Below are 19585 nucleotides of genomic sequence, written 5' to 3' on the forward strand. Positions count from 1 at the left end.
TTGTTGCCAAAAAGTTCGATTTTGGTTTCATCTGACCAGAGCACCTTCTTCCACATGTTTGGTGTGTCTCCCAGGTGGCTTGTGGCAAACTGTAAACGACACTTTTTATGGATATCTTTAAGAAATGGCTTTCTTCTTGCCACTCTTCCATAAAGGCCAGATTTGTGCAGTATACGACTGATTGTTGTCCTATGGACAGAGTCTCCCACCTCAGCTGTAGATCTCTGCAGTTCATCCAGAGTGATCATGGGCCTCTTGGCTGCATCTCTGATCAGTCTTCTCCTTGTATGAGCTGAAAGTTTAGAGGGACGGCGAGGTCTTGGTAGATTTGCAGTGGTCTGATACTCCTTCCATTTCAATATTATCGCTTGCACAGTGCTCCTTGGGATGTTTAAAGCTTGGGAAATCTTTTTGTATCCAAATCCGGCTTTAAACTTCTCCACAACAGTATCTCGGACCTGCCTGGTGTGTTCCTTGTTCTTCATGATGCTCTCTGCGCTTTAAACGGACCTCTGAGACTATCACAGTGCAGGTGCATTTATACGGAGACTTGATTACACACAGGTGGATTCTATTTATCATCATTAGTCATTTAGGTCAACATTGGATCATTCAGAGATCCTCACTGAACTTCTGGAGAGAGTTTGCTGCACTGAAAGTAAAGGGGCTGAATAATTTTGCACGCCCAATTTTTCAGTTTTTTATTTGTTAAAAAAGTTTGAAATATCCAATAAATTTCGTTCCACTTCATGATTGTGTCCCACTTGTTGTTGATTCTTCACAAAAAATTACAGTTTCATATCTTTATGTTTGAAGCCTGAAATGTGGCAAAAGGTCGCAAAGTTCAAGGGGGCCGAATACTTTCGCAAGGCACTGTATCAACTCTGTGAACAATAACTTACAATTCAAATGTGAATGAGATCTACAACAAATACACTTTCTAGACTTTTATAAAGATGAAACTAGCACACTACAAACTACTGTGTTTACGAAATTAACTGACTGTAACTCTTCATTACTTGCTGAAAGTCAACACCCATACGGCCTGATCAAAAACATACCAACGGGACAGTTCTTACACAATTTGATTTGTTTCGAAATTAGTAAATTTAAAGCTGGAGGGTATGACGATCGCAATTTAAAGTCAGCGATTCAAAAAGCTAAAGATACAGAACGGAATTATATTCTTAGAAAGAAAACAAAGATTTAAAGGTGACCAAACAATTTGCTTTTCTACTGAGTTTAATTCTCTGTCGAATGATGTTAGGGGGATCGTTTTAAAACCCTGGCCCATTTTGAAGAGCGATCTTTCCCTTAAGGAGATTATACAGGATAGTCCACCGCGTATTGCAGTCAAACGTGCCAGGAATATTAGAGATATGTTAGTTCATTCGTTTAGCCCTCAAATTGATCAAACTAAATCGTGGTTGCCAACCCCTCCTGATGGTAATTTTAAGTGCGGACATTGTACACATTGTTCCAATACAACTAACACTAAGTATTTTGTTCACCCCAGATCTGGCAGAAAAATACAAATGAAAGGTTTTATTAATTGCAATACCACTGGTGTAATTCACATGCTGACATGCCTGTGTGGACAGGTGAGCCAAACAAAAAGAGCTTTAAAATTACATATTGCTGAACATATTGCAGTTAGAAATAATAACTATAGGTTACAGATGTAACCCTGGTTCCCTGAAAGAGAAGATGTCCAAATGGTTCTAGCGCTTGTAATGCAAGTATCCAATGTGCCTCTCGTCGCAGAAGGAGGTCCACTAGATTGCCACCCCGAGTAAGGACAGTGACCCTCTTCACACCCACAAATCTTATGTGAATGTGGAGAAGATCCATGTCCAGCTTTCCTATAATGTTTCGCAATAGAATAATCTTGGTTCCCTTTCAATTCGAAGATGACCGCCAATGATACTTTTGGCATATGTCTGCTTGTCAGGTATTCGCTGAGCATTTTATATCAAAGCTGCCGATAAGCCCCTCTGCAGAGTGACGTCGTCGGTCCCGCCTCCCAAGGTAATAAATAGTCACTGTGCGGAGACGTCAGTCTCTTTTGCATTGAGCCCGCGAATGCGAGTGATGTGAGTCCTCGAGGCACAGAGGGTGTCGAACACCGAGGTACCGAGGCTATGGAGCACCCGGGGCCCGAGGGTCTCGAGGGTACTGGAGCGCAAGGCTAAAAAGACCTTGAAGCATACAGTTATTATTATTATTATTATTTATTTATTAGCAGATGCCCTTATCCAGGGCGACTTACAATTGTTACAAGATATCACATTATTTTTACATACAATTACCCATTTATACAGTTGGGTTTTTACTGGAGCAATCTAGGTAAAGTACCTTGCTCAAGGGTACAGCAGCAGTGTCCCCCACCGGGGATTGAACCCACTGAGTCCAGAGCCCTAACCACTACTCCACACTGCTGCTCCTCGAGGATGCCGGAGCACTGAGGTACCGAGGCTCTAGAGCAGTGTGGCACCGAAGGCGCTGCTGCACAGGGCTCGAAAGGCCTCGAGGCGTCGAAACGGTGAGGCGTGTAGCTCTCGAGGCACTGAGGATGCCGAAGCACCGAGGCATGAAGCCACCGATGTCGGTAAGCACTTGAACACCGAGGACCCGAGGGTACCAGGGGCGTCAAGGCCTAGACACGGGGGCGCCGAACCACCAAGTACCAAGGGCAAAGCACCAAGGTACTGGGCTGTGTGTCTGTGTCTGGGCTGCTTGCAGTCACACAACCAGGAACAGCGAGTAGCTTGCAACGGTGTGGAGCGTAGCCTGCAGGCAGTTGCAGTGCAGTCACACAACCAGTGCAGCTCGAAGCTTGCAGTGGAGTGGAGCACCCAAGATGGCATCCAGACCGCGTGGAGCGCAACCGGTGCAGTGCGTAACTTGCAGCGTGGTAGTACAGTCACGGACCTGGAGAAGAGCAGACAGAAAAAGAAAACACACCTGTTTTTTGTTTTTTTTTTTACACAAGAACACACTGCCAAGGCCCAATGAAGGAAGCGCACGGTTGTCATTTATTTTTTGTACTGTAACAGTAAAATCAATAGTAATCGGCCGCGCACACCGAGTGGGCGTACTGAGGTTGCCCAGAGTCCTCGAGTCAACAGCGACTGCAGAGCGAGGCTGGACTCGCTGGAGGGTCGTGTTCTCCCTTCTCGTTGTTTTTTTTTTTTTTTTTTTTTTTTTTACAGCTGCAAAAAGCAGAGGAAAACTATAGTAAGGAACAGAGGTTAGAAAGCAGCCTAGAATCGCTAGGCGATGTAGGCTGTTGAAGAATATTTTTTTTAACGCTTCAGTTGCAGAGTTTCTGATTCCGGGGAAATGGCAAGCCTACTTCCAGCAATTAATTGCAAAGGGAACTCCAGAAAAAACTTGCAGAAGGAGCTGTAGAGTCAATCACAACTGGAAAAGGTTAGAGTAATACTCACCCACCTTATCTACCTGTCTGTGAAAGGCAAAAGAGACTGATGTCACTGCGCAATGACTATTTATTACCTCGATGAGGCAGGACCGACGACGTCACTCCGCGGAGGGGCCTATCGGCAGCTTTGATATAAAATGCTCAGCGAATACCTGACAAGCAGGCATATGCCAAAAGTATCATTGGCGGTCATCTTCGAATTGAAAGGGAACCAAGATTATTCTATTGCGAAACATTATAGGAAAGCTGGACATGGATCTTCTCCACATTCACATAAGATTTGTGGGTGTGAAGAGGGTCACTGTCCTTACTCGGGGTGGCAATCTAGTGGACCTCCTTCTGCGACGAGAGGCACATTGGATACTTGCATTACAAGTGCTAGAACCATTTGGACTTAATGAGGAGTTGAATCTGTGTGCCCTAATTTAAATCGCAATGACTGTATTTTATGTTATGTGATATTTGATGGATCGTGCTAACTGAAAGACATTGGAAAGTAACAATTCTACTGTGTGTCATCTGGGTAATGTGCTGAATGAATGCGGTTCATTATTAAGAAATGCGTACTGGGCATTTGAACAAGAAATAGTAGAACTGCTACGATTTAATGTGCAATTGACTTTGATATTACTGAATTTGAATTGTAAAAATGGTATCTAAAGGTGTGACAATGTATAGAATAATTGTACATTTTTTAAATGAATGACTTGATTGCAGTAATAGATTCATTGATTGCTTTCTATTGAGAGACGCACTGGACATTTTCCAAATGATAGAGTCATTTTGGATGGAATGATGATGCAATTTGATGTCCTTGAACTCTAATTGTAAGAATAACCGAATTCTATGATAGTTGTAAAATGTTTTGTGATGATAATTGATTGCTATCCCCCACAAATGTTAGTGCCGATTTGTAATATGTGTGAGTGAATGACCACCTGAAACTTATAATGACTGTTATTCATGCTATGTAGAGGGAGGCGGCTCCTTCCTTGTTCAAAATCTCTATTGTGCTCGGAGGAAGACCTACGGGTTGAAACGTGTAAGCCATTAGTATGTTTACCCGGAATTTTAAATATGTTTAAAGACTATTGCTTTTATTGAGAATTCCTTGGAGCTTTAGACTTAATTGAAACAGGAGTTGCTGTCTTCATTTCTCCTTCGGTGAGATTTCTCACTAAACATTCATTAAGTTTTGACTTCTGCAAAAAAAAACTTAATCTGTACACTGAAGCAATACAAGCAATTTAATTGAAGGCTAGAGGGTTTATGTAACTGTGCCAGACCACACCAATATTCACATTAATACATTACACACATTTTCACAGAGCGTGTCTAGACTCTGTATAACCTCCTCTAATTATTCCCCACATTGTAAATATCCTTTATAATTTTGTACTATGGTAAATTTTGCAGTTTCCACATGCTTTAATCCTTGGTTATGCCATGCATTTACCATGGTTTGCCATGTTTTTAACATACTTTACCATACCCCTCTGGGCGTTTCCATGCTTTCACTGTGCTTTGTTACACTTTGCTGGGCTTTTACTACGGGACACTTTTATGAAGGATACTGTCATAGTGGATACCTACGTTTCAACTCCTCCAATGCAGGGTGACAAGGTATAGAGGTAGAAAGGTTAAACAGAGCTCTGAATTGTCTTGTGAATGAACGCACAGAAGACTGCAGCTTTGACAGGCCCCCAGACTGCCAGTGCTGTCTCAGTCCCAGAGCCCCTGCTCTATAAAATAAAGTGAAACAGCGACAGGTTGCTAGGCGACCCTGTTTTATAAAAGCAATCCACATCGCAGAGGTTAAGTAGCCTCGTCTCTCTGGTAATGTACTGTGGCTTGAACACAGCGCTGAGCTCCCCACAAAGGGGAAGCCATTATACAGTCTGCAGACTCCCAGAGCACTTCACTTCAGCAGTGCATGTCCCTGCATCAGCTTTAATATGCAGTGTCTGATGCTGTGGTCCCTGTAGCTAACTTACACCTTACAATGCCAGCAATATTTATTAAGTGTATTTTAGTATTTCTAAATGAGCACGTGTGGCAAAGTGGTTAACTGTGTGCAGGTGAAGATAATGCAGCAGTGATTAATAAACAGACAGACAATTATAATCCAGGTGCAAAGTTGTTTAATGGTTTTTAAATCCAATGGCCTGATGGCAAAACAACAGTAAATAATAACAATGGTAATGAAGCAATACAGCGGCGTGTTTTGCTCATTTGTAATCTGCGGGTTTGCCCCCGAAATAATAACAGTCCAGTTTTTAGTTCACCCGCACGTAACACATACACAGACATCTGTCCACAGTGTGTGCTCTAGTGCTCGTGGTGAATACAGTTCTTTAGTGACAACAAAAGTGCAGTGTTGTTGATCCGGGTTTAGTGCTGGCCTTTGGCGACAGCTCCGGATCGTGTTAGCCGTCCAAATAATTACAAACAGTGTTATTAACGACAAACAAAAACAAACAAAACACTCATGTTTCACAACACAGGTTCTCCTTCTGGTTATTTAATATAACCATTCACACAGGAACAGATCACATCACTACATCCCCTTTTTATAAGGTCACCCATGACCTCTTGGTCAACGAGCACATCCGCTCCTCCAATCTGTGGATGCCATGTCGTTTCCCATCCTGGTCACTGAGTTTGTGTACCGTAGCTCTGCCCCCTTTCTAGAAGGCTGACTTCCACCTAACCCTGGTAATAAACTGTCGTGCCATTTAGTACAAGGTACTCTGTTCCCTTTACACAGTGCCCTCGGGAGGGAGATCTAACACCAAGAATCATTTGACCTCTGTCACAGTACTATTGAGTGTTTAATAGCTATGGATGTGTTGTAGATCAGACTCACTCCAGATGCTACATCTTAATAGGGTTTTCCTGGAGAGCAAACAAATCGAAAATAATCAATCCTGCTGTTTGCCCTGTAGGTGGTGCTGGACCTGTGCAGTTCCAACCCTTGCCAGCAGGAGTCGCTGTGCCAGAGCACCGAGGGTGGCTTTCTGTGTGCCTGTCCCGAGGGCTACGAAGGCAAGGACTGCATGAGCCTGAAGGACCCCTGCCATGGAGCGCACTGCCAAGGTAGGCCAAGGGGATGCCTGTTTAGAACAGGGCACCACACAGTCACGTTCACATTCATTTTAGGCAGTTGTAGGTGACATTTTCAAACAGGTTTATTAAGGGATTTTTAGGGCAACATGGTGAAAATAGTTATGGGTTAAACCCATCCCTACCAACAATCACAGGTATGGTCATTCCCCATTTAGGTAACTGAGTGCTAATTGGGAAATGGCCGCTCTAAGTCTCTAGGGGGCGCTATCCCATTCTGACACCAAACAGTGTTTTTATACATGTGGCCATTCCCCTATTAGCACTCAATTACTACACCTGTGATTGTTGGCAGACGGATTAAACCCCATCCCTGCCAACCTTACATTTCCACACACACACACTGTTTACACATGAACAGCTTCTGCCCTGCAATAGCCCCCTACAACTAGCTTTTTAAAAAAAGGTGCCTTAAAAACAGCTGCTGAAAGTTGCCTGGGATCTCCTGGCCTTGAGACTTCAGTGACAGTTTTAACCAGAGGTGCAATCTGCCAGCAACCTTCGAATGGACTATCAGAGAGATAATAATGGACAGTGATCAATGCACTGAGAAAACAAGAAGCAAACGGAGTGTGTAGACTGCACGAAATACAACTGAAAATGCCTGTGCTTATTATTATACATAGAAAAAGCGAGAAGCAACAACGCCTTCAAATGCCTTCAGCTACAACGGGAACATGCATGCACAAGTAATATAATATAATATAATATAATATAATATAATATAATATAATATAATAAAGGTGGGGCTCAGAATAGAGCACCGAGGGCTTCATCGATCAATGAATGATTAATTGAGACTCACAAAAGCCATGACAATCAATAATGGATAAATTGATTGATTGTTTTAACATCTATGGTATACAGATTTACAAAGAAAACATAGGAACCCCAAACCGTTTCATGAGTCTCACACTTTAATTCAGTTTGAGTTGCTCCTGGGTTTGGAGTCTGGAACCTCAAACAGGGAAGCAGGTCGAAAATCACGAGGACTGAGAAAACAAGAAGTGAGCGTTCTTACCAACAAGACTGCCTCCGTGCTGTCCTGTGGTTATCCACAGTGTACTGAAACTAGACTAGACTGAATTCTTTGTGTTACCTTAACCCTTTGAATGTAAGCCTTGCATATTCTTTCTCTCTAACTATTTGATTAAGCAGCTAAAAGATCTTCCTAACCTCAGTGTGCCTAACTTAAGATGCCTACAGGACAAGATAGCTTTCTGATTCACTGGAACTAATTGCAACAGCCAGGCTTAGATAGGACTGGACTCCCAGCATGCTGCATACCATTAGGATACCTCCAGCCAGGATTAAGGATTCCACAGACAGCATTGCATTGACTCTGTCACTCCCGTGCTCCCGTAGGACCTCCCCATGCTACAGCGCCCCTACTGGCCAGAATCTCACTCCTCCTGGTCTGAGAGGGAATTGGCTTAGGGATCGGAGGACCTGCGGTTCACCTGATCTGTTGTGGGGGAACTGAGGACAGTCTAAATTGAAAAACGGGGGTAAAAAATTTGGCAATGTAAAAAAAAAAAAAAAGTAAGTGATTTATTGCAGTATTAATTCTGCTCCTCAGAGCTAAAACAGGTCCATACAGGGTTGTCACTAAAAAGTTCATACATCATGTCAAATACCTCACTCTAGTAATAATCCCTCAACGATTACATTTCAGTGTGTATTAAAACATTTGGGTGGATTTCACATATCTGACATATCTGCCTTCAATTACACAAAGAAAACCAAGCTGTGTAACCCGTCGCCAGAGGGGAATATCTACTAAGTAGCTTTTAACAGCATTAAATATATGTTCCCTGTGGACAGACCCTTATAAAAGATTACCATAGTATTTTTGGATGCTAATTTTGCAGTTTGCTCATGCTTTCCCCACTGTTATAATATGCATTTCTTATAGTTTACCCTGGTTTGCCTTGTGTATTAATATGCTTTATCATACCTCTCTGTGCTTTACAATGCGTCCCTATGCTTTACCATACCTCTCTGTGCTTTACAATGCTTCCCTATGCTTTACCAGACCTCTCTGTGCTTTACAATGCTTCCCTATGCTTTACCAGACCTTTCTGTGCTTTACAATGCTTCCCTATGCTTTACCAGACCTCTCTGTGCTTTACAATGCTTCCCTATGCTTTACCATACCTCTCTGTGCTTTACAATGCTTCCCTATGCTTTACCAGACCTCTCTGTGCTTTACAATGCTTCCCTATGCTTTACCAGACCTTTCTGTGCTTTACAATGCTTCCCTATGCTTTACCAGACCTCTCTGTGCTTTACAATGCTTCCCTATGCTTTACCATACCTCTCTGTGCTTTACAATGCTTCCCTATGCTTTACCAGACCTCTCTGTGCTTTACAATGCTTCCCTATGCTTTACCAGACCTCTCTGTGCTTTACAATGCTTCCCTATGCTTTACCAGACCTCTCTGTGCTTTACAATGCTTCCCTATGCTTTACCAGACCTCTCTGTGCTTTACAATGCTTCCCTATGCTTTACCATACCTCTCTGTGCTTTACAATGCTTCCCTATGCTTTATCATACCTCTCTGTGCTTTACAATACTTACCTATGATTTCCCATGCTTTCACTGTGCTTTATTACACTTTGCTGTGCTTTTACTGTGGGAACGTTTTTAAAGTTTACTAGTAAGATGTATAAGGGGCTGTCACTTTATATAACCAAAGTAGACTTTAAAGTCATGTGCTCTTATACAGTAGGCAGCAATTGCATCCTTAGACTGAAGAGCAGCTCTCAATTTTAAAATCAGTATTTGAGGAATTCCAGTAGGAAGCACTCAGTGATTGCATACATCTGAGAAAGGTATGGAGAAGAGGAGAACGTGAGATCTGAAGGGACTTACATTGCTCGATTTTTCAAAAGGACTTGCTAGAAATACAGACCTTGAAATAAAAACAACAGGTATTTCATTTCAGCCACTTCAAGTAAGTAAGGTTGTTTATTTAGAAACTTGAAAGGTACACTTTGGAGTATTTTGACCGAAGCCTCTGTGCTTGTACTCTTGTCTCTGTCTCCAGGCTCCAGGGGCACCCTGTATCTGATCATCATCCTGCTGTCAGTGCTAGCAGTCCTGGTCATCTCTCTCTGCGTCTTTCTGATCGTCCGTCATCGCCGGAGAAAGGACTGTCAGCGCAGCCCGCCCGACGAGAGCATCAACAACCAGCGCGAGTACATCAACCTGATCAGGAACCTGCCCAAACCCGAGGAGATCGAGCTAGCCCTGCCACCACCCACCTCCGCACCCCTCCCCGAGAAGAAGCTCCTGATGCAGTGCCCCGAGGTGCCCAAAGTGGATATCTCCAACCTGGAGCGTGAGAAACTCAACCACTTCCACTGCCCGGACTGGGAGGAGCTGGAGGTGTGAGCACCTTTGCCAGGCAGGCAGGCAGGCAGGCAGGCAGGCAGGCAGGCAGGCAGGCAGACAGGGTAGCTGGGACCGCAGACACCAGTCATGCTGCTGGCACACACCCATTCAGAAAGAGTTTCTGACAGAGGAATCTGCCATTGACAGACCCAGGATGTACGTTTCACAACTGATGGGAGATGTAGCTGGTTCCTAATTAGTAATTGCAGGTAGATAGCAAGGGTTATGCATAGTTAGGGCTTTAACTGTTTTGTATTTTTTTTGTGATCAAGCTATGCTGCTTCTGCACGTGGACCTGTGGTTGGATGGTGCTTTACTGGTCAAGAAACTGACGTCCGTGCAGGATTGAAACAGGCAGGCATGCTTTACTGCTAGCTTGACCCCGCGTGTTTGAAAGCCGACCCTCTGCTTTGTGAAGTAGGTGTGAAGCCATTAAGCACTGCTAGAGGCCCTGCTTGTTGAATTTCAGAGCGTTTTTTTTATATTTACTTTTAAAACCTGTATTTTGAAAAATTCAACCGAGAAATATTACCTACCAGTGGGGCACATATATTGGTAAGGTTCGTTTTTAAAGATTTGCTTATCAGGATAATATGTTTTGTAGTGTTCTCTCATAAAAGGCAAACAGAGCCTGTGTCTCTATTTTCACCCGACCCTACAGAAGTGCACTTTGATGGGCATCTTGTAGAGGTGTCCAGGGGAGCGCATTTGCTTATTAAACATATACGTAAAACTAATTGTGAGGCTAAAACCAGTTATTGTGAACAATATTTACTGCACTGCTGTCATTTTTTCAGTGAGGGAAGAGGTGTGCAGGTATAAGAACACAGGGGGATGAGCTTGGATTAAGGGAGCGCTAGTCCTGTAAAGAAACATTCAGAAGGGGCAGAGTGGGTAAAGTGACAGTGTGATTTTGGGAGTACAGCTTTGCTCCTCAGTGGATCTGTCCAGCAGAAATATCTTGTGGCCTCTATTGACTTCCATGATCTTGGCTATGGAATGGCGCAGCCTGTTCTAATAAACCCAGTCCACACAGAGCTGTATACATTACCTATAGAAAGTCTACACCCCCTTGAACTTTTTTTACATTTTGTTGTGTCAGTGCCTCAGAGTTTCATGCATTTAATGAGGATTTTTTTCCACATATCTACACACCATTCTCCACACTGTTAAGGGGAAAAACGTTTTTATTGAGAAAAAAATTAGATATTAAAAGTACAAAACTGAAAGATCATAATTGGATAAGTCTCCCCCGCCCTGAGTTAATACTTGGTGGAAGCACCTTTGGCAGCAATTACAGCTGTGAGTCTGTTGGGATAGGTCTCTACCAACTTTGCACACCTCGATTTGGCAATATTTGACCATTCTTCTTTACAAAACTGTTCAAGCTCTGTCATTTTCTTGGGGAGCGCTGATGGACAGCAATCTTCAAGTCATGCCACAAATTTTCGATTTAGGTCGGGGCTCTGACTGGGCCACTCAAGGACATTTACCTTTTTGTTCCTTAGCCACTCCAGTGTAGATTTGGCTGTGTGCTTTGGGTCATTGTCATGCTGAAAGGTAAACTTCAGTCCCAGTTTCAGCTTTCTTGCAGAGGGCAGCAGGTTTTCCTCAAGGAAGTTTCTGTACTTTGCTCCATTCATTTTCCCTTCTATCCTGATAAGTGCCCCAGTCCCTGCCGATGAGAAATATCCCCATAACATGATGCTGCCACCACCATGCTTCACAGTAGGGATGGTGTTCTGTGGGTGATGCGCTGTGTTGGGTTTGTGCCAAACATAACGCTTTGCATTTAGGCCAAAAAGTTCCATTTTAGTTTCGTCAGACCAAAAACCTTTTTGCCACATGGCTACAGAATCTTCTGAGTGTTTTTTTGCATACTTCAAACGGGATTCAAGGTGGGCTTTCTTGAGTAATGGCTTCCTTCTTGCCACCCTACCATAAAGGCCAGATTTGTGGAGTGCTTGAGATATTGTTGTCACATGAACACTTTGACCAGTCTTGGCCATAAAAAGCATGTAGCTCTTGCAAAGTTGCCATTAGCCTCCTGGTAGCCTCTCTGATCAGTCTCCTCCTTGCTCGGTCATCCAGTTTGGAGGGACGGCCTGATCTAGGCAGGGTCTTGGTGGTGCCATACACCTTCCGCCTCTTAATAATCGTCTTGAACGTGCTCCAAGGGATATTCAAGGCCTTTGATATTTTTTTATACCCATCCCCTAATCTGTGCCCTTCAACAACTTTGTCCCGGAGTTCTTTTGAAAGCGCCTTGGTGCTCATGGTTGGGTCTTTGCTTTGAAATGCACTACCCAGCAGAGGGAACCTACAGGAACTGCTGAATTTATCCTGAAATCATGTGAATCACTACAATTTAACACCGGTGGAGGCCACTTAACTTGGTGTGTGATTTTGAGGGCGATTGGTTACACCTGAGCTAATTTAGGATTGCTAATACAAGGGGGGTGGACACTTATCAAAACAAGCTATTTCAGTTTTTATTTTTAATTTATTTTCTACAAATTTCTAGAATATTTTTTTCACTTGGAAGTTGTGGGGTAGGATGTGTAGATAAATGAAAAAAAAACAAACGATTTTAATTCATTTTAATTCCAGGCTATAAGGCAACAAAAGGTGAACATTTTGAAAGGGGTGTAGACTTTCTATAGGCACTGTACATATGTTTGCATTCAGTATGAACCTTGTAATACAACCGTGAGGGGAAGATAAATGAACGAGACAATAACGTGACTCTCCGTGAGCTAAACAGGGTTATCCATTACATACTAATATGAGCCAAGGGGCTACAGGGCAGGGAGCAATCACAACCCATTTCTTCAAACACATCAAACCACTATACTGTGGAGCCTGCTCAGCAGGGTTTGTGAAGATCATCTACTGCAGATTCCTGACGGCAAAAAGTAATTCTTGTCAATATTACAGATCTTTGTCTTCTAGAATGTGTATCACTGTGTTTTCAAATCTAGATGCACTTCACAGGTCTGAAATGTGCAGTTTTGAAAGAAACACATTTTATAGTTCTCAGTTTCTATGCCTTATCTGTTACACTTCCTGGGTCATTTCACCTCAGTGGTGTCTTTTACGTCATGTTGCTGGCTGCAGGTCAGTCAATTTAGAAAGCAGCTGGTTGGTTAATGACAGGAAAGAAGCCATTGAAGGGGTTGGGTCAATTCTCCACTTGTAAGAGGGAGTCAGGGAGCATGGTGCTTGTCCACTATAGGGAGTCAGGAAGTTTAAGTATGGTAAGTGCATAGCACAGCAATGGGAAAAGCATGGACAAACAAAATGGGTAGAAAATCCTAAATAGTAGAGAGAACGTTAACCCAAGACACTACTTCAATTTTAGCACAGTGACCAGGACAAGAGAGTGTGACTGGAAGCTGAGCAAAGTTTAGAAAACAAGGTAGGAAGTCCTTTTACACAGAGAGATATAATTACATGGAATAGCCTAGCAAGTATCAGGAATAAAACTGGGAACATTAAAAAAACAATTCATTCTGCCCTATTAGATGAGATGCCCCCAGTGGGGTGAACGGTGTGTAGGAAGAGATGAGCTGTGGTCGGCTGAACGGCTGCTGATCCCAAACTACTGCAGGGAATCTGTTTTCATTCTACAGTCGTGTCAAGTGACTTCCAATGTCTGTTGCTTTTTAGCATGCCCCTGTATGTTTGCAAGTATTCTGGGTCTTTCTGGGTTCAGTTGATCCAATATTGAGTCATTATTGTTCTCTAAAGCTGCCTTTACCTGGCTTTAAGCTGCTTGGAGCTTGTCTGGAGAATCCAAAGTGCCAGGACTCAAATCATGTAATCTCTCAACACCTGTAGGTCCAGTTGAAAAGTGACATTGTCATATGATTTGAATGGTGGAAGGCTGTTCAGTCCTGGGACTTGGGCTCCTCCAAAAGATCAGGTAATCAGTGTGGGATCAATATAGTTCAGTACCTCTCTGAATGATTGCACATGTGAAACAGCAATTCAAATGACATGTGAAGTTACCTGCTCCAAATGGCACAGATATATTGCAGAATTGTGCAGCTTACTGAAGTGTATCCCTTGTTAACGGATGCTCAAGCTAACCTTAATAGTTCTCTTGGTTGCTAACTAGGTGACTATCTTCCTGCTTCAGTTTGAAACTGTGTGTTATATAAAAACTATAACCAAGCGACCCAGCCCTCCTCTATCAACAAGTTTGTGCTTGAACACATTCCTGCTCAAGATGTGTGATTTTTCTACTTCTGTGTAAATACTACTGTTATTGTAAATGATGTACATATTTATGTTTGGTCTTTTTATTGAACATTTTTTGTACAATGCTAATGTCATCAGTGTGAATTGTAATAAAACGTTTTCAAATGATTTGAAGTTTACAGCACAGTTACTAGTGTAAGAGCCTCCCTTTCTCTGTCTCTTAGCACCACCAGCACAGAGCAGAGGGAGGCTGTTCAGAGAGTATAATAGCCTCCCTTTCTCTTTCTCTGCTTCACCTGCACAGAGGGAGGCTGTTCAGAGAGTATAAGAGCCTCTCTTTCTCTGCACCACCTGCACAGAGGGAGATAGAGATTATAAGACTTTAAGAAGTTAGGTATGTGGATTAAAGTAAATCAAACTAAAGCAAATAACCAGTCCCAAAGGACATGCACTGCAGCATTGCAACCGAAAGAAACCAAATATCCCGTCATTAATCTAAGTGTTTGTGCCCGTGCTCAGGATATCAGAGCAGACTCCATTAGGAAGCAATTCAATTAACATTTCAGCTGGAGTTAAACTTCTATGGAAATTATACAATCCTACGGCGCAATGATTAATGCAACAAAATGAAAGTGGTTTTAGTGAGCAAAATAATTCCAGTAGTCTCACCGGTCGTTCACGTCCATTAACTGTAAGATCTGGAACATTTCTTGCTGTCTTGAAAGAAGCTTGTCACAGCAGCCATGTATTTTCATTTTCAAACATATTTGGTGCTAGACTGGGTGAAAGAGTTTTCTCTGATAGCTTGCCTTATTTCATCACTTACGCCTTCTTGGTCACTTTGTCTCAGCAGTATCATTAGGGTCATTTTATTGGCTGGGGTGCATGCCATTTAATAGGGAAAGCAGCTGGTTGGTTAATGACAGCTAAGAAGGCGTTGAAAGGGTGGGGACAATATCCTCCCCCACATGACCAAGGAAGTGTAGCACTACCGGACAGCAGGGCTTGTAAACAGAGATTTCTGTAACCTGAGTGCGACCAGACGTGCTCGTTATACAAAACTGTACACCTGAGACCTTTATAGCGAATTTAAGTCAGGTGAAGAATCATGGAAATATGTTTGTAATAACAACTTTAACATCATTAGTGTTTTTCATATCCAAATAATTATTATTTTACTCCCAATTTTTTTCCCAATTTAAAATGCCCAATTACGTCCCCTCACTGCAGCAACTCCCCACAACAGAACACCTGGCTTGAGAGTGCCTGGTCAGTCGGATTCCACTGTAGTGCAGACTCTGACAATCCCCAGTGAAGACCGGCAGCTTCACACAGCCCTGAACAATGAGGACTATTCTTTAATGAACTCCTATTTTTTTATTCTAGTTTTGTAAAAACGAATAGGTGTTTTTAGCTCTTTCAAAAAATAGGAGTGAAATAAAGACTTTGTAAGACTAAGGGCCATATTTTCAAAGTGTTTACACCAGGCTTTAATTACCTCCTGTTTTTCAAACAGAAAGAATTAGGTGAATGTTACCAAATGAGAAACACACAACAATTCAAATATTTAAAGAAAAAGAAAAAAAACATTAAAAAAAAGGGAGTTCATTAAAGCCTGGAGTCACCGCTGTGAAATAAGGCCCTATGAGACCAAATCCCTTAATTGCCTCCTTAAAATTATATTAATTTTCTCATTAATTTTGTTACTTGACCTTAGTGGAAAAGTAAGAGACTTTTTACTTCATTTCCCCTTACTATTCATGCCCATTTTAAGTTACCTCTTAATCCCACTTTATTATCGTGGTTTGATATGCTGTAACGTATAGGAATACCATCCACATGCCTCACCTACATCCCACACTGTAACGTATAGGAATACCATCCACATGCCTCACCTACATCCCACACTGTAACGTATAGGAATACCATCCACATGCCTCACCTGTGTCCCACACTGTAACGTATAGGAATACCTTTATTTAAATTTAGTAGTCGCCAATTATTTTTTTTCTCCCAATTTAGAATATCCACGCTGTCCTCCTAAGCATGTGCCGTGAGCCGACCACTTGTTTTCACACTGGAGACTCACCATGCAGCCACCTCAGAGCTGCAGCGTTGGAGCTAAGCCTGCAGGCGCCTGGCCAGACTACAGGGGTCACTGGTGTGCGGTGAGCCGAGGACACCCTGGCCGACCTAAACCCCCCCAGGGCGGCGCTCGGCCAATTGTGCGCCGCCTCCTGGGAACTCCTGTCCATGGTCGACAATCGAATAACCTGGACTCAAACCGACGACGTCCAGACTATAGGGTGCGCCACTTGGGAGCCCCACTAACAGATTATTTTTTAAAAGTAATTCCCCACCCGGGTGCAGGCTGGGGTGGGTGTGTGAGGCTCTTTCTCAGGTAAACAGACTCATTGCCAGGGGGCAGGGAGGAACATGGAGTGCGCAGCTGGCACTGCGCCAAAAACGCAGGGGCTTTTTAATCCAGCAGTGAATCCACTGCACTGCACTGGCTCATAATTCAAGAGCTTTACAACCCTGGATACAACATTATATAAAGAGGATGGACTGGGACAACGAGACGGCACGGGACCTACAAACAAAACCACGTAGCCGCACTTACAGCAATGTACTTCCAGCAAGGTGATGTGATTGGGATGTAACTGGGATAAATACATGTTATTAATGTATGGACTTCCATCGTCACAATCACAGGATTGTGTGCTAAGTGTCCTTATAAAAGTGTCCCATAGTAAAAGTGTAATAAAGTATAGTGAAAGCATGGTAAAGCATAGGGAAGCATTTGAAAGCACAGAGGTGTGATAAAGTATATTTAAAAAAAAACATGGCAGACATGGAAAACTATAGTAAACACATTGAAAAGGTGGGGAGAATTTCACTCTCAGGTGAAATGATCCAGGAAGGGCAAGACAGTCTAAAAGCATGGTTTGGAAGCAAAGATTTCTTTAACTTCGTGTAGGACCAGATCTGATGTTTTAAAATGAATGTTTGATATATAAGTTCTTTCAAAACTGCATATTTAAACGGTGCTGTCATTGGCAGAATGGAACCATAGTATGTTAACTATACCCTTCTGAAATGTTCTTCATGGCAATGCAATTGTCCTGTAGAGTGGCAATACTAGCAGCTACAGTGGGGTGAGGCTGCCATCGCATTGTACTTTTTTTTTAAAACTGTGTATTCATGTTCTAAAATCTAATGTATATGCAATGGATTGCAACCACAACACCTGAAACCACGTGCTTCACAATCACTTTGTTATTCTATCAGGTGCTACCCAACAGTGCCTTCTACAAACTTTTCCTCTTTGCTGGGTGACTTGGTTTCTTCTATTTCTACTGTAGAATAATCCCATTAGGTATGCAGTGCCTAAGCCCCACCCAGCCCCCAGCTCCCTGGCAGCTGCTAGCTCAGTGAGGAGAGGCCTGGCCCCTGCTCCCCTGCTTCCCTGCCTTCCGGAGCGGGGTGGGTGTGGATGGGCGGCGGGGGAAGTTTGCTCATCGTTTGAAGGGCTGGCAGGATCTCCAGGCTGGCGCAAGTTACAGCTGAGGAGAGAGCCACTTCCTGTATGAGGGACACTGACAGTAGCAGGGTGGACAGCTGACCTCATGCATCCGTCATCACTGCCAGAAGCTGTACAGTACGGGCCAAGGCTGCTTCACATCTTTAATATTGGGCACATTTTCAGGATTTCACTACACTATTTCACCTCAGCAGTGTGTTCTGGGTCCTGTTACTGTTTGAAAGCAGTCATAAGGAGCTGGTTGGTTAATGACAGAAAAGGCAGAGTCAGTGTCACCAACCAGGTGACATGATCCAGGAAGTGCAAGTCTAAAAGCATGGCTAGCAAACAGCTTTCTTTAACCCTAGAGCAGTACCAGATAAAAATGCAAGTACATGCTGACTAACATGATTCTTTCAGACTGCACCTCTGAGACCCTGTATATCTAATGGAAGTGTGCAACAGGTAATATCTTGCTGTCTGTGATCACTGTCAACCTTTTCAGTGTTGTGGAAACTCCTGGGGCAAAAAGACTAAATCAAAACAAACGAGGTTAAACAAAACTTCACGAACAAGCATTTCATTTACTGTGTGTCTGCACTCAAAACTAAATGAGGCATGTGTCAGTGCTCAGCCAGACTGCTCCTGTCTTCTGGCTTATAGCTGCTTGAAGCCTATTCATATACTTATAACTGCCAACTATTGGTCAGCAAAGAAACAAGACCCGTTTTGTATTGTATTTTTAATACATTTAAAGATACTTGTCTATATTTCCCAATTAGTTGTTGCTTTAGTCAGTATTTTCCCATGTGTTATTTCCATCCTGCTTTCTTTATATTTTGTAACAGCAGTTTCCTTTCCTCTTTATCTTTACCACATGTAATTAAGTCAGATTCTATTCTTTCATATTCGTTACAGGTTTCACACGTCAGGTATTTACCCCCAATCAATAGGACTTCAAGGGCTCCCTTTATCTGCTCAGTGTAACTTCCTCTGCTAATATTCCTACCAGTATGTATTATTGATCAATGGATTAATCTTACATACATGTTTTCCTTTCCTTACCCTACGTTTTAGCCTCACTTTTTCATAAAGGGGGTCTTGATTTCCATTTGCATTTCCACTTGATAATCTGACATCTATTCCACCCCCCTTCACTCTGTAATGAGCCTTTACCAAATGCTTGCTGTAGTTAATTTGTAGGTAATTTATAGTTGTTTGTAGGTAATTTGCGGCACCACTGCGGTTGTACTCTGTGGAGTATTCCTCGGCTGTGGCGAGGGTGGAGAGCTGTGTAGACGTGCCTCTATCTGGACTAACTTGTGTTAACCTGACTCTGTGACGTGTGTGGTATAGAATGGAACTGTGGAACTAGGTTATGTATGGGCTGAAGCATTTGACTTCTAAAATAAATGTGCTCTGTGCTCTAACCCATACACTAAATCCTGTCTAGATTTAGCTAAACAGGTTTTCAATGGAGGATGCCATGGAGTCAGAGATCATAACGACATCATTATCCCTTTTCCTAAAAATCCATTCCAGTGTTGAAAAGATAGCCTTCATTTCATGTATTTTATAGAGCTCAGTCAATTGCTTAAGGATTGACAGCTGGGAGGTGACCCATCAGCATCACTCCTAACTGGCATTCTGCACATGCAAATGATGATAAAGACCTCTCAGACAGTACAGCTCCAGTTATTGTCTTGATGTTTGCTACACTGCTGCATTCTTTCATTTTCTTAATTAAGATCCATTACCGGCATTGTCCAGTAAAAAGGAACCCCGCTTCTGCCACAGTGTTTTAACCTGTAGCCACATTAAAGACACCACATGTAAAGGTTAGGGTTGACCTGAATGCAATGTTTGAAATCAGGGTAAAACACAGATCCCTTCACTA

At 42.8% G+C, this 19585-nt stretch overlaps 1 protein-coding gene across 1 annotated transcript; it reads left to right on the top strand.

The window, feature by feature from the left end:
- The first annotated feature begins 2572 nt into the window (after positions 1–2572).
- On the top strand, positions 2573–14333 carry LOC131734981 (delta-like protein A). The gene is made up of 3 exons (XM_059021485.1): positions 2573–2608; positions 6388–6538; positions 9616–14333. The coding sequence occupies exons 1-3, from the start codon at positions 2573–2575 to the stop codon at positions 9960–9962; spliced, it is 534 nt and encodes a 177-aa protein (XP_058877468.1). The 3' UTR covers positions 9963–14333.
- The last annotated feature ends 5252 nt before the right edge of the window (positions 14334–19585 follow it).

The sequence above is a fragment of the Acipenser ruthenus genome, unplaced genomic scaffold (genome assembly GCF_902713425.1).
Source record: "Acipenser ruthenus unplaced genomic scaffold, fAciRut3.2 maternal haplotype, whole genome shotgun sequence".
NCBI classification, from domain to species: Eukaryota; Metazoa; Chordata; class Actinopteri; order Acipenseriformes; family Acipenseridae; genus Acipenser; species Acipenser ruthenus.